Raw genomic sequence first — 15,056 nt, 5'->3', positions numbered from 1 at the left:
GGCTCGACTCAGTACAGCAGGGTAACAACAGGGTGAGTGCAAATCACCTCAGCTACATTCAGTGTGTGTCTGTTCAGAGTGTGTGTGTGTGTGTGTGTATATTCAGTGTGTGTGTGTGTGTGTGTGTGTATATTCAGTGTGTGTGTGTGTGTCTGTTCAGAGTGTGTGTGTGTGTGTGTGTGTCTGTTCAGAGTGTGTGTGTGTGTGTGTGTATATTCAGTGTGTGTGTGTGTGTGTCTGTTCAGAGTGTGTGTGTGTGTGTGTGTGTTCAGAGTGTGTGTGTGTGTGTATATTCAGTGTGTGTGTGTGTGTCTGTTCAGAGTGTGTGTGTGTGTGTGTGTGTTCAGAGTGTGTGTGTGTGTGTGTGTGTGTTCAGTGTGTGTGTGTGTCTGTTCAGAGTGTGTGTGTGTGTGTGTGTGTGTGTGTTCAGTGTGTGTGTGTGTGTGTGTGTGTGTGTTCAGTGTGTGTGTGTGTGTCTGTTCAGAGTGTGTGTGTGTGTGTGTGTGTGTGTGTATATTCAGTGTGTGTGTGTGTGTCTGTTCAGAGTGTGTGTGTGTGTGTGTGTGTGTGTTCAGTGTGTGTGTGTGTGTGTCTGTTCAGAGTGTGTGTGTGTGTGTGTGTGTGTGTGTGTGTGTTCAGTGTGTGTGTGTGTGTATATTCAGTGTGTGTGTGTGTGTTCAGTGTATTCATTCCTCCTCTGTAGTAATCCTGATCTTCCTGATGATAACCCAGTCATTCTGATTGGCTGTAACTCTTATCTTCAGACAGGAAGAGGCGTGGCCAGATCTCTTCTTGTGTATGTCCGTCATGTTCATCTTCCCTCCCTGCAGATCCCCCACGCTATAGAACTCCTGGCACGTTATCCCCAACCCAGTCTTCTCAGTTACCGGGTGGAGACCCAGCTCCACGGTCGCAGATGCCAACTGGTCACGACCCTCTGCTGACCCTGTCACCACGATAATGCCGGTAACCACAGCAGGCTGTTTGAAGGCGACGGTTAGGTGGTTCCCTGAAAAGGGACTCCGACCCCAGAAGAATGTTCCAGTACCGGGAGACCAGGCCATGGCCGCCACATGGTCCTCATAGGCTAGACACACAGACACAGAGATACATGTTAGATATCAATCAAATCAAATGTTATTTGTCACAGGCACCAAATACAACCTTCCAGTGAAATGCTCTTTATATAGCCAGACCAGAGCCGCCACAGGGTCCTTATGGGGCCTTTCCACACTGCATTGTGTGTGTGTGTGTGTGTGTGTGTGTGTGTGTCTGTTCACTGCATTGTGTGTGTTTCTACCTGGTATGTCACTATAGACATCAGCAGGAGGGTTGGTGTACAGGTCCTCCTCAAAGTCTTCGTCCTTCAGCTTGTTGAATGTCCCCAGGAACGAGGAGTATGAGCCCATGTGTTGAAACAGTGAGGGCGTGAAGCGGATCGCCTCACCCTGTGTCAAAAGCACCCGGAAGTGACTGAACAGGAAGTCGCAGGGCATTTCCTGGTAGAACAGGAAGAGGAAGCGTGAGAGGAGGGGGAGGTGTTCTGAGTGGTACAGCTTCCCGATGTAGCCCAGCGCTGAGAACTCCAACGTGGCCCAGGGTACTCCGCCCACCACTTCCTGTTGCTGGACACGCCCCCTGATGGCAGACAGGAAGTTCTGCGAGCAGGAGACGTCGTCCTCCAGCTGCAGGTAGAGCAGGCTCCGCCCAGCGCAGAACTGAAGCAGGAAGCTATAGTCAACGTTCTGTTTGGAGCGAAACGTCACACGGTCTGCGTTGTCATTATAGTTCCTTTTCAGGCCTAAAACATAGAAACAACTAGTTAACCATCTCACCAACTAACCGACTGTCCAGCTAACCGACTGACCAGCTAACCAACTGACCTGTTACTAGTGGGTAGTACTGCTATTGTACCTGTTAATGGTGGGTAGTACTGCTTGGGGGCATGTACCACCAATAGCTGCTCTGCCTCCAGCTGGGAGGGGAAGGTAGCTGTAATCTCCCCCAGCGTGGTCTCTCTCCATTGGGCATCGAAGTCTGCCAGCAGTACCACCACCACCATGGAGCTCAGCTCTGCCGGGGAGGAGCGGGAGAAGATGGAGGACAAGGTGGAGATCAGATAGGTGCCTTTAGGACGACTCACGGAGCACAGCCCAATGGTCAGGTACTCTGGAGAGAGAGAGAGAGAGAGAGAGAGAACAGCCTGATGGTTAGGTACTCTGGAGAGAGAGAGAACAGCCTGATGGTTAGGTATTCTGGAGAGAGAGAGAGAGAACAGCCTGATGGTTAGGTACTCTGGAGAGAGAGAGAACAGCCTGATGGTTAGGTATTCTGGAGAGAGAGAGAACAGCCTGATGGTTAGGTACTCTGGAGAGAGAGAGAGAGAACAGCCTGATGGTTAGGTACTCTGGAGAGAGAGAGAGAGAGAGAACAGCCTGATGGTTAGGTACTCTGGAGAGAGAGAGAGAGAACAGCCTGATGGTTAGGTACTCTGGAGAGAGAGAGAACAGCCTGATGGTTAGGTATTCTGGAGAGAGAGAGAGAGAACAGCCTGATGGTTAGGTACTCTGGAGAGAGAGAGAACAGCCTGATGGTTAGGTATTCTGGAGAGAGAGAGAGAGAACAGCCTGATGGTTAGGTATTCTGGAGAGAGAGAGAGAGAACAGCCTGATGGTTAGGTATTCTGGAGAGAGAGAGAGAGAACAGCCTGATGGTTAGGTACTCTGGAGAGAGAGAGAACAGCCTGATGGTTAGGTATTCTGGAGAGAGAGAGAGAGAACAGCCTGATGGTTAGGTATTCTGGAGAGAGAGAGAGAGAACAGCCTGATGGTTAGGTATTCTGGAGAGAGAGGGAGAGAACAGCCTGATGGTTAGGTATTCTGGAGAGAGAGAGAGAGAACAGCCTGATGGTTAGGTACTCTGGAGAGAGAGAGAACAGCCTGATGGTTAGGTACTCTGGAGAGAGAGAGAGAGAACAGCCTGATGGTTAGGTATTCTGGAGAGAGAGAGAACAGCCTGATGGTTAGGTATTCTGGAGAGAGAGAGAACAGCCTGATGGTTAGGTACTCTGGAGAGAGAGAGAGAGAAAAGCCTGATGGTTAGGTATTCTGGAGAGAGAGAGAACAGCCTGATGGTTAGGTATTCTGGAGAGAGAGAGAGAGAACAGCCTGATGGTTAGGTACTCTGGAGAGAGAGAGAACAGCCTGATGGTTAGGTATTCTGGAGAGAGAGAGAGAGAGAGAGAGAGAACAGCCTGATGGTTAGGTACTCTGGAGAGAGAGAGAGAGAACAGCCTGATGGTTAGGTACTCTGGAGAGAGAGAGAGAGAACAGCCTGATGGTTAGGTACTCTGGAGAGAGAGAGAGAGAGAACAGCCTGATGGTTAGGTATTCTGGAGAGAGAGAGAGAGAACAGCCTGATGGTTAGGTACTCTGGAGAGAGAGAGAGAGAACAGCCTGATGGTTAGGTATTCTGGAGAGAGAGAGAGAGAACAGCCTGATGGTTAGGTACTCTGGAGAGAGAGAGAGAGAGAGAGAACAGCCTGATGGTTAGGTATTCTGGAGAGAGAGAGAACAGCCTGATGGTCAGGTACTCTGGAGAGAGAGAGAGAGAACAGCCTGATGGTTAGGTATTCTGGAGAGAGAGAGAGAGAACAGCCTGATGGTTAGGTATTCTGGAGAGAGAGAGAGAGAACAGCCTGATGGTTAGGTATTCTGGAGAGAGAGAGAACAGCCTGATGGTTAGGTACTCTGGAGAGAGAGAGAACAGCCTGATGGTTAGGTATTTTGGAGAGAGAGAGAACAGCCTGATGGTTAGGTATTCTGGAGAGAGAGAGAACAGCCTGATGGTTAGGTATTCTGGAGAGAGAGAGAACAGCCTGATGGTTAGGTACTCTGGAGAGAGAGAGAACAGCCTGATGGTTAGGTATTCTGGAGAGAGAGAGAGAGAACAGCCTGATGGTTAGGTACTCTGGAGAGAGAGAGAGAGAACAGCCTGATGGTTAGGTATTCTGGAGAGAGAGAGAACACCTGATGGTTAGGTACTCTGGAGAGAGAGAGAACAGCCCAATGGTCAGGTACTCTGGAGAGAGAGAGAACACCTGATGGTTAGGTACTCTGGAGAGAGAGAGAGAGAACAGCCTGATGGTTAGGTATTCTGGAGAGAGAGAGAGAGAACAGCCTGATGGTTAGGTACTCTGGAGAGAGAGAGAGAGAACAGCCTGATGGTTAGGTATTCTGGAGAGAGAGAGAGAGAGAGAACAGCCTGATGGTTAGGTACTCTGGAGAGAGAGAGAACAGCCTGATGGTTAGGTATTCTGGAGAGAGAGAGAACAGCCTGATGGTTAGGTATTCTGGAGAGAGAGAGAACAGCCTGATGGTTAGGTATTCTGGAGAGAGAGAGAGAGAGAGAACAGCCTGATGGTCAGGTACTCTGGAGAGAGAGAGAGAGAACAGCCTGATGGTCAGGTATTCTGGAGAGAGAGAGAGAGAGAGAACAGCCTGATGGTTAGGTACTCTGGAGAGAGAGAGAACAGCCTGATGGTTAGGTATTCTGGAGAGAGAGAGAACAGCCTGATGGTTAGGTACTCTGGAGAGAGAGAGAACACCTGATGGTTAGGTACTCTGGAGAGAGAGAGAGAGAACAGCCTGATGGTTAGGTATTCTGGAGAGAGAGAGAGAGAACAGCCTGATGGTTAGGTACTCTGGAGAGAGAGAGAGAGAACAGCCTGATGGTTAGGTACTCTGGAGAGAGAGAGAACAGCCTGATGGTTAGGTATTCTGGAGAGAGAGAGAACAGCCTGATGGTTAGGTATTCTGGAGAGAGAGAGAACAGCCTGATGGTTAGGTATTCTGGAGAGAGAGAGAGAGAACAGCCTGATGGTTAGGTACTCTGGAGAGAGAGAGAGAGAACAGCCTGATGGTTAGGTACTCTGGAGAGAGAGAGAACAGCCTGATGGTTAGGTACTCTGGAGAGAGAGAGAACAGCCTGATGGTTAGGTATTCTGGAGAGAGAGAGAGAGAACAGCCTGATGGTTAGGTATTCTGGAGAGAGAGAGAACAGCCTGATGGTTAGGTATTCTGGAGAGAGAGAGAACAGCCTGATGGTTAGGTATTCTGGAGAGAGAGAGAGAGAACAGCCTGATGGTTAGGTACTCTGGAGAGAGAGAGAGAGAACAGCCTGATGGTTAGGTACTCTGGAGAGAGAGAGAACAGCCTGATGGTTAGGTATTCTGGAGAGAGAGAGAGAGAACAGCCTGATGGTTAGGTACTCTGGAGAGAGAGAGAGAGAACAGCCTGATGGTTAGGTATTCTGGAGAGAGAGAGAGAGAGAACAGCCTGATGGTTAGGTATTCTGGAGAGAGAGAGAACAGCCTGATGGTTAGGTATTCTGGAGAGAGAGAGAACAGCCTGATGGTTAGGTATTCTGGAGAGAGAGAGAACAGCCTGATGGTTAGGTATTCTGGAGAGAGAGAGAACAGCCTGATGGTTAGGTACTCTGGAGAGAGAGAGAACAGCCTGATGGTTAGGTATTCTGGAGAGAGAGAGAGAGAACAGCCTGATGGTTAGGTATTCTGGAGAGAGAGAGAGAGAACAGCCTGATGGTTAGGTATTCTGGAGAGAGAGAGAGAGAACAGCCCAATGGTCAGGTACTCTGGAGAGAGAGAGAGAGAACAGCCTGATGGTTAGGTACTCTGGAGAGAGAGAGAGAGAACAGCCTGATGGTTAGGTATTCTGGAGAGAGAGAGAACAGCCTGATGGTTAGGTATTCTGGAGAGAGAGAGAGGAGACAGCATTCCCTCCCCCATATGCCCCCCTAGGCACAACTACGACAACATAACCAACAAAAACAGGTCACAACTCCTACAGCTCTGTCGCACTCTGGGTATGTACATAGTCAATGGTAGGCTTCGAGGGGACTCCTATGGTAGGTACACCTATAGCTCATCTCTTGGCAGTAGTACTGTAGACTACTTTATCACTGACCTCAACCCAGAGTCTCTCAGAGCGTTCACAATCAGCCCACTGACACCCCTATCAGATCACAGCAAAATCACAGTCTACTTGAACAGAGCAATACTGAATCATGAGGCATCAAAGCCAAAGGAACTGAATAATATTAAGACATGCTATAGATGGAAGGAAAGTAGTGTCGAAACCTACCAAAAAAACAATTAGGCAACAACAAATTCAATCCCTTTTAGACAACTTCCTGGACAAAACGTTCCACTGTAATAGTGAAGGTGTAAACTTGGCAGTAGAAAACCTAAACAGTATATTTGACCTCTCAGCTTCCCTATCAAATCTAAAAATCTCTAACAGAATACCGAAAAGTAACAACAGTGACAAATGGTTTGATGAAGAATGCAAAAACCTAAGAAAGAAATTGAGAAACCTATCCAACCAAAAACACAGACACCCAAAAAACCTGAGCCTACGCCTTCACTATGGTGAATCACTAAAACAATACAGAAATACACTACGGAAAAAGAAGGAACAGCACGTCAGAAATCAGCTCAAAGTAATTGAAGAATCCATAGACTAACCACTTCTGGGAAAATTGGAAAACACTAAACAAACAACAAAGAGCTATCTATCCAAAATAGAGATGTATGGATAAACCACTTCTCCAATCTTTTTGGCCCTATAACAAAGAACAAACAGCAAAAACATATACATGATCAAATACAAATCTTAGAATCAACTATTAAAGACTACCAGAACCCACTGGATTCTCCAATTACATTGAATGAACTACAGGACAAAATACAAACCCTCCAACCCAAAAAGGCCTGTGGTGTTGATGGTATCCTCAATGAAATGATCAAATATACAGACCACAAATTCCGATTGGCTATACTTAAACTCTTTAACATCATCCTTAGCTCTGGCATCTTCCCCAATATTTGGAACCAAGGATGGATCACCCCAATCCACAAAAGTTGGGGTTCGGGGAAAAACATACGACATTATAAAATCCATGTACACAAACAACAAGTGTGAGGTTAAAATTGGCAAAAAACACACTCATTTCTTTCCACAGGACCGTGGGGTGAGACAGGGATGCAGTTTAAGCCCCACCCTCTTCAACATATATATATATATATCAACGAATTGGTGAGGGCACTAGAACAGTCTGCAGCACCCGGCCTCTGAAGTGAAATGTCTACTGTTTGCTGATGATCTGGTGCTTCGGTCACCAACCAAGGAGGGCCTACAGCAGCACCTAGATCTTCTGCACAGATTCTGTCAGACCTGGGCCCTGACAGTAAATCTCAGTAAGACAAAAATAATGGTGTTCCAAAAAAGGTCCAGTTGCCAGGACCACAAATACAAATTCCATCTAGACACCGTTGCCCTAGAGCACACAAAAAACTATACATACCTCGGCCTAAACATCAGCGCCACAGGTAACTTCCACAAAGCTGTGAACGATCTGAGAGACAAGGCAAGAAGGGCCTTCTACGCCATCAAAAGGAACATAAAATTCGACATACCAATTAGGATCTGGCTAAAAATACTTGAATCAGTTATAGAACCCATTGCCCTTTATGGTTGTGAGGTCTGGGGTCCGCTCACCAACCAAGAATTCACAAAACTGGGACAAACACCAAATTGAGACTCTGCATGCAGAATTCTGCAAAAATGTCCTTAGTGTACAACGTAAAACACTAAATAATGCATGCAGAGCAGAATTAGGCTGATACCCGCTAATGATCAAAATCCAGAAAAGAGACGTTAAATTCCCAAACCTTCCATAACAAAGCCATCACCTACAGAGAGATGAACTTGGAGAAGAGTCCCCTAAGCAAGCTGGTCCTGGAGCTCTGTTCACAAACACAAACAGACCCCACAGAGCCCCAGGACAACAACACAATTAGACCCAACCAAATCATGAGAAAACAAAAAATAGAATTACTTGACAAATTGGAAAGAGTTAACAAAAAAACAGCACAAACTAGAATGCTATTTGTCCCTAAACAGAGAGTACACAGTGGAAGAATACCTGACCACTGTGACTGACCCAAAATTAAGGAACGCTTTGACTATGTACAGACTCGGTGAGCATAGCCTTGCTATTGAGAAAGGCCGCCGTAGGCAGACCTGGCTCTCAAGAGAAGACATGCTATGTGCACACTGCCCACAAAATGAGGTGGAAACTGAGCTGCACTTCCTAACCTCCTGCCAAGAGACACATATGTCCCTCAGATTACAGAGATCCACAAAGAATTTGAAAACAAACCCAATTTTGATAAACTCCCTTATCTACTGTGTGAAAAACCACAGTGTGCCATCACAGCAGCAAGATTGGTGACCTGTTGCCTCAAGAAAATGGCAACCAGTGAAGAACAAACACCATTGTAAATACAACCCATATTTATGTTTATTTATTTTCCCATTTGTACTTTAACTATTTGCACATCGTTACAACACTGTATATAGACATAATATGAAATTTGAAATGTCTTTATTATTTTGAAACTTCTGAGTGTAATGTTTACTGTTAATATTTATTGTTTATTTCAATTGCTTTGGCAAAGTTAACATACGTTTCCCATGCCAATAAAGCCCTTAAATTGAATTGAGAGAACAGCCTGATAGTCAGCTCTGAGAGAGAGAGAAGCCTGACAGTCAGGTACGAGAGAGAGAAAGAGAGAGAGAGGAGAGGAGAGAGAGAGAGCGAGAGAGACGGGACAGTAGTTATAGTCATGTTGTACCTCGTTTCCCTCCTCCAGGGAACAGTAGTTATAGTCATGTTGTACCCCGTTTCCCTCCTCCAGGGAACAGTAGTTATAGTCATGTTGTACCTCGTTTCCCTCCTCCAGGGAACAGTAGTTATAGTCATGTTGTACCTCGTTTCCCTCCTCCAGGGAACAGTAGTTATAGTCATGTTGTACCCCGTTTCCCTCCTCCAGGGAACAGTAGTTATAGTCATGTTGTACCTCGTTTCCCTCCTCCAGGGAACAGTAGTTATAGTCATGTTGTACCTCGTTTCCCTCCTCCAGGGAACAGTAGTTATAGTCATGTTGTACCTCGTTTCCCTCCTCCAGGGAACAGTAGTTATAGTCATGTTGTACCTCGTTTCCCTCCTCCAGGGAACAGTAGTTATAGTCATGTTGTACCCCGTTTCCCTCCTCCAGGGAACAGTAGTTATAGTCATGTTGTACCTCGTTTCCCTCCTCCAGGGAACAGTAGTTATAGTCATGTTGTACCCCGTTTCCCTCCTCCAGGGAACAGTAGTTATAGTCATGTTGTACCCCGTTTCCCTCCTCCAGGGAACAGTAGTTATAGTCATGTTGTACCCCGTTTCCCTCCTCCAGGGAACAGTAGTTATAGTCATGTTGTACCCCGTTTCCCTCCTCCAGGGAACAGTAGTTATAGTCATGTTGTACCCCGTTTCCCTCCTCCAGGGAACAGTAGTTATAGTCATGTTGTACCCCGTTTCCCTCCTCCAGGGAACAGTAGTTATAGTCATGTTGTACCTCGTTTCCCTCCTCCAGGGAACAGTAGTTATAGTCATGTTGTACCCCGTTTCCCTCCTCCAGGGAACAGTAGTTATAGTCATGTTGTACCCCGTTTCCCTCCTCCAGGGAACAGTAGTTATAGTCATGTTGTACCCCGTTTCCCTCCTCCAGGGAACAGTAGTTATAGTCATGTTGTACCCCGTTTCCCTCCTCCAGGGAACAGTAGTTATAGTCATGTTGTACCTCGTTTCCCTCCTCCAGAGAACAGTAGTTATAGTCATGTTGTACCCCGTTTCCCTCCTCCAGGGAACAGTAGTTATAGTCATGTTGTACCTCGTTTCCCTCCTCCAGGGAACAGTAGTTATAGTCATGTTGTACCCCGTTTCCCTCCTCCAGGGAACAGTAGTTATAGTCATAACGTTACATTAGTGTGTGTTAGAGGAGCGATATCAAACATCAAATATATGGAAATCGCATGTTTGACTCCGTTCCATTGATTCCATTCCAATGAGCCCGTCCTCCTATAGCTCCTCCCACCAGCCTCCACTGGTGTGTGTGTACCTCTTAGTGCAGCCTGAGGTTGTCTGAAGAGATGGTACAGAGATTACTGTCTGGTAGAGTTGACTGGTAGACTGTTCAAAAATCACTTAAAATATACACTAACTCTGTTCAGTAGGAGGTGTGTGTGTGTGTGTGTGTGTGTGTCTGTGTGTTTACTCTGTTCAGTAGGAGGTGTGTGTGTGTGTTGAGACTTCTAGCTCACTCAGGAAAAGAAAAAAGAGAAAAAAAAACAATAATATATATATAAAAGAGAAGCAAATGGGTCTGATGTGTTCAATCAAAGTTTCTTAGATGCTCGGATATGTTACGTTATGTGCGCATGCGCAGCTTCACTAGAGACTTAAATTATGGCACCTGGTAATCATTTCACGGCAGACAATCATCAGGAGCACACAGGCCGTTGGTATGTAACTGCGAACTACTCACAGTCTAGCATTAATGTTTAAGTCACTTATATGTTTGAGCACTGAACGTTTACCTCACTGTGTCGGTGTTAGTTGGCCGAGAGTAACCTGTAGCTCAGCGACCCAGATGCTGTATAGCATTAGGCTATCATTATCAGCCATTTGCGTTGTGCTGATTGTTCGGAGCACTCTGCTGGTTTCTGGTGGCGGTGGTGATAGCGGTGGTTTGGTTCGGTGATCCATGGTGGAGCGCCGCGTTGTGTTGCGTTTGTGCGTATGTGGGTCCTTTGTACGAGGCATGTGGTGGCATGGGTTCTGTGTCCTGTGGCAGCGTCCGTGGCAACGGCGGAGTCGCTGTGCGCATGCTCCTCTGGCGCTAGGCATTCTGGGTGATGTAGTCAATGTTGTTTTAAGCCAGATTTACCACATTTTTGATGGTGTTGTAGGCTTATTTGATTTTCATTATATACATTATTATTATATTATATTATTTGAATAATATTTACATTATATATTTGAATAATATATTGTCATTATTTGTTTGTTGTAATTCAGGTTTATGACCTATGGTCATTTGATTTAAAATAAAATTAAGGACAAAACACGAGTCATGACATTGTGTGCTTCCTGGTGAGCCTTTTTGGAGGGCTAAATAACGGAAAATCCGAACAGTGTGTGTGTGTGTTTACTCTGTTTAGTTGGAGGGGTGTGTGTGTGTGTGTGTGTGTGTGTGTGTGTTTACTCTGTTTAGTTGGGTGTGTGTGTGTGTGTGTATTTACTCTGTTTAGTTGGAGGTGTGTGTGTGTGTGTGTGTTTAGTTGGGTGTGTGTGTGTATTTACTCTGTTTAGTTGGAGGTGTGTGTGTGTCTGTGTGTGTATTTACTCTGTTTAGTTGGAGGTGTGTGTGTGTGTGTGTATTTACTCTGTTTAGTTGGTGTGTGTGTGTGTATTTACTCTGTTTAGTTGGAGGTGTGTGTGTGTGTGTGTGTGTGTGTGTGTGTGTGTATTTACTCTGTTTAGTTGGAGGTGTGTGTGTGTGTGTGTGTGTGTATTTACTCTGTTTAGTTGGAGGTGTGTGTGTGTGTGTGTGTGTATTTACTCTGTTTAGTTGGAGGTGTGTGTGTGTGTGTGTGTGTGTGTATTTACTCTGTTTAGTTGGAGGTGTGTGTGTGTGTGTGTGTGTGTATTTACTCTGTTTAGTTGGAGGTGTGTGTGTGTGTGTATTTACTCTGTTTAGTTGGAGGTGTGTGTGTGTGTGTGTGTGTGTGTGTGTATTTACTCTGTTTAGTTGGAGGTGTGTGTGTGTGTGTGTGTGTATTTACTCTGTTTAGTTGGAGGTGTGTGTGTGTGTATTTACTCTGTTTAGTTGGAGGTGTGTGTGTGTGTGTGTGTGTATTTACTCTGTTTAGTTGGAGGTGTGTGTGTGTGTGTATTTACTCTGTTTAGTTGGAGGTGTGTGTGTGTATTTACTCTGTTTAGTTGGAGGTGTGTGTGTATTTACTCTGTTTAGTTGGAGGTGTGTGTGTGTGTGTATTTACTCTGTTTAGTTGGAGGTGTGTGTGTGTGTGTGTGTGTGTGTGTGTGTATTTACTCTGTTTAGTTGGAGGTGTGTGTGTGTGTATTTACTCTGTTTAGTTGGAGGTGTGTGTGTGTGTGTGTGTATTTACTCTGTTTAGTTGGAGGTGTGTGTGTGTGTGTGTATTTACTCTGTTTAGTTGGGTGTGTGTGTGTGTGTGTATTTACTCTGTTTAGTTGGAGGTGTGTGTGTGTGTGTATTTACTCTGTTTAGTTGGAGGTGTGTGTGTGTGTGTTTACTCTGTTTAGTTGGAGGTGTGTGTGTGTGTGTGTGTGTATTTACTCTGTTTAGTTGGAGGTGTGTGTGTGTGTGTGTGTGTGTATTTACTCTGTTTAGTTGGAGGTGTGTGTATTTACTCTGTTTAGTTGGAGGTGTGTGTGTGTGTGTGTGTGTGTGTATTTACTCTGTTTAGTTGGAGGTGTGTGTGTGTGTGTGTGTGTGTATTTACTCTGTTTAGTTGGAGGTGTGTGTGTGTGTATTTACTCTGTTTAGTTGGAGGTGTGTGTGTGTGTATTTACTCTGTTTAGTTGGAGGTGTGTGTGTGTGTGTGTGTGTGTGTGTGTGTGTGTGTGTGTGTGTGTGTGTATTTACTCTGTTTAGTTGGAGGTGTGTGTGTGTGTGTGTGTGTATTTACTCTGTTTAGTTGGAGGTGTGTGTGTGTGTGTGTGTGTGTGTATTTACTCTGTTTAGTTGGAGGTGTGTGTGTGTGTATTTACTCTGTTTAGTTGGAGGTGTGTGTGTGTGTGTATTTACTCTGTTTAGTTGGAGGTGTGTGTGTGTGTGTGTGTGTGTGTATTTACTCTGTTTAGTTGGAGGTGTGTGTGTGTGTGTGTGTGTGTGTGTATTTACTCTGTTTAGTTGGAGGTGTTCCTGCCAGTAGTTGATAGGAGACGTTCAGTGGCAGGTACCCTCCCTTGTCTACCCACAATGCACTGCTGGAGACAGTCCGGCCCTGCCACACCTGCTCCCCCTGAAACACACACACACACGAGAGTTTCTGAGTTAAATGTGAAAGAGACATAATGCACGGAGCAGCCAGAATAGCAACACAATTCCTTTCTGTAGTGGGTGTTAGCTAAGACCATGTGTGACAGGGCAGTCAGGTTCAGCAGCATTCAGCCTGGTTTCCCTGTAGGTCTTGGCTTTGAGCCATCACTAAGTCAACTCAGCTTGCCCTGCCATAAACTAGTTGTATTATTATATATACAGAACCTTGAGTTAAGGTCTCTGTATTAACTGTGCTATACAAACACAGTTTTTTTTATAATACTATTATCCCCCAGCCCTAGTCTGAACACAGACACAAACACGCCCAGCAGCAGACACTGATTCAATCCATTTCAACCTGACCCTCAATGTTTACAGTGTCTTTGCAAATGACTGCCACTGCAAACATGTGAGTGTGAGAGTGTGTGTGTGAGTGTGAGAGTGTGTGTGTGAGAGAGTGTGTGAGAGAGTGTGTGAGAGTGTGTGTGTGTTAGGTGTGTGTGTGTGTGTGTGTGTTAGGTGTGTGTGTGTACTCACGGTGCTCCTGAACTCCAGCGGGAGCATGAGGTAAAGGATGGTGAGGAGGAGGAACACTGCTGCCATGGTGACACTCCGCTTACAGGACCACCGCATCGCCCCTACCACACAGGCTCCTTTGTTACTCAGTCAGCACATCAGTCAATTATTCAGTAGGTGTTTACAGACAGGTAGGAGAGAGACAGGTAGGCGAGAGAAAGACTGGCAGTCGACAGAAAGGCAGTAAGGAGACAGGCAGTAAAGAGACAGGGAGTAAAGAGACAGGGAGTAAAGAGACAGGGAGTAAAGAGACAGGCAGTAAGAACACAGGCAGTAAAGAGACAGGCAGTAAGGAGACAGGCAGTAAGGAGACAGGCAGTAAGGAGACAGGCAGTAAGGAGACAGGCAGTAAGAACACAGGCAGTAAGAACACAGGCAGTAAAGTGACAGGTAGTAAGGAGACAGGCAGTAGACAGAAAGGCAGTAAAGAGACAGGCAGTAGACAGAAAGGCAGTAAGGAGACAGGCAGTAAGAGACAGGCAGTAAAGAGACAGGCAGTAAAGAGACAGGCAGTAGACAGAAAGGCAGTAAAGAGACAGGCAGTAGACAGAAAGGCAGGCAGTAAGGTGACAGGCAGTAAAGAGACAGGCAGTAAAGAGACAGGCAGTAAAGAGACAGGCAGTAAAGAGACAGGCAGTAAAGAGACAGGCAGTAGACAGAAAGGCAGGCAGTAAAGAGACAGGCAGTAAAGAGGCAGGCAGTAGACAGAAAGGCAGTAGACAGAAAGGCAGTAAAGAGACAGGCAGTAAAGAGACAGGCAGTAGACAGACAGGCAGTAAAGAGACAGGCAGTTGACAGAAAGGCAGTAAGGAGACAGGCAGTAAAGAGACAGGCAGTAGACAGAAAGGCAGGCAGTAAAGAGACAGGCAGTAAAGAGACAGGCAGTAGACAGAAAGGCAGGCAGTAAAGAGACAGGCAGTAAAGAGACAGGCAGTAGACAGAAAGGCAGTAGACAGAAAGGCAGTAAAGAGACAGGCAGTAAAGAGACAGGCAGTAGACAGACAGGCAGTAAAGAGACAGGCAGTAGACAGAAAGGCAGTAAGGAGACAGGCAGTAAGGAGACAGGCAGTAAAGTGACAGGCAGTAGACAGAAAGGCAGGCAGTAAAGAGACGGGCAGTAACGAGACAGGCATTAGACAGAAAGGCATTAAGGAGACAGGCAGTAAAGAGACAGGCAGTAGACAGAAAGGCAGTAGACAGAAAGGCAGTAAAGAGACAGGCAGTAAAGAGACAGGCAGGCAGTAAAGAGACAGGCAGTAAAGAGACAGGCAGTAAAGAGACAGGCAGTAGACAGAAAGGCAGTAAGGAGACAGGCAGTAAAGAGACAGGCAGTAGACAGAAAGGCAGGCAGTAAGGTGACAGGCAGTAAGGTGACAGGCAGTAAAGAGACAGGCAGTAAAGAGACAGGCAGTAAAGAGACAGGCAGTAGACAGAAAGGCAGGCAGTAAAGAGACAGGCAGTAAAGAGACAGGCAGTAGACAGACAGGCA

At 46.1% G+C, this 15,056-nt stretch overlaps 1 protein-coding gene across 1 annotated transcript; it reads right to left on the bottom strand.

Moving 5' to 3' along the window:
* Positions 1-686: 686 nt before the first annotated feature.
* Positions 687-13,624, bottom strand: LOC311116358 (alpha-1,3-mannosyl-glycoprotein 4-beta-N-acetylglucosaminyltransferase C-like; the record flags this gene model as incomplete). The annotated part of the gene is made up of 5 exons (XM_084191447.1): positions 687-1,087; positions 1,301-1,801; positions 1,915-2,169; positions 12,854-12,974; positions 13,529-13,624. The coding sequence occupies 5 exons, from the start codon at positions 13,622-13,624 to the stop codon at positions 687-689; spliced, it is 1,374 nt and encodes a 457-aa protein (XP_084047573.1).
* Positions 13,625-15,056: the final 1,432 nt, after the last annotated feature.

Source organism: Coregonus lavaretus, assembly GCF_964263955.1.
Source record: "Coregonus lavaretus genome assembly, contig: HAP1_SCAFFOLD_491, whole genome shotgun sequence".
Taxonomy (NCBI): Eukaryota; Metazoa; Chordata; class Actinopteri; order Salmoniformes; family Salmonidae; genus Coregonus; species Coregonus lavaretus.
Note: the sequence above shows the minus strand (reverse complement) of the source record. Positions and strands in the feature narration are given on the sequence as shown.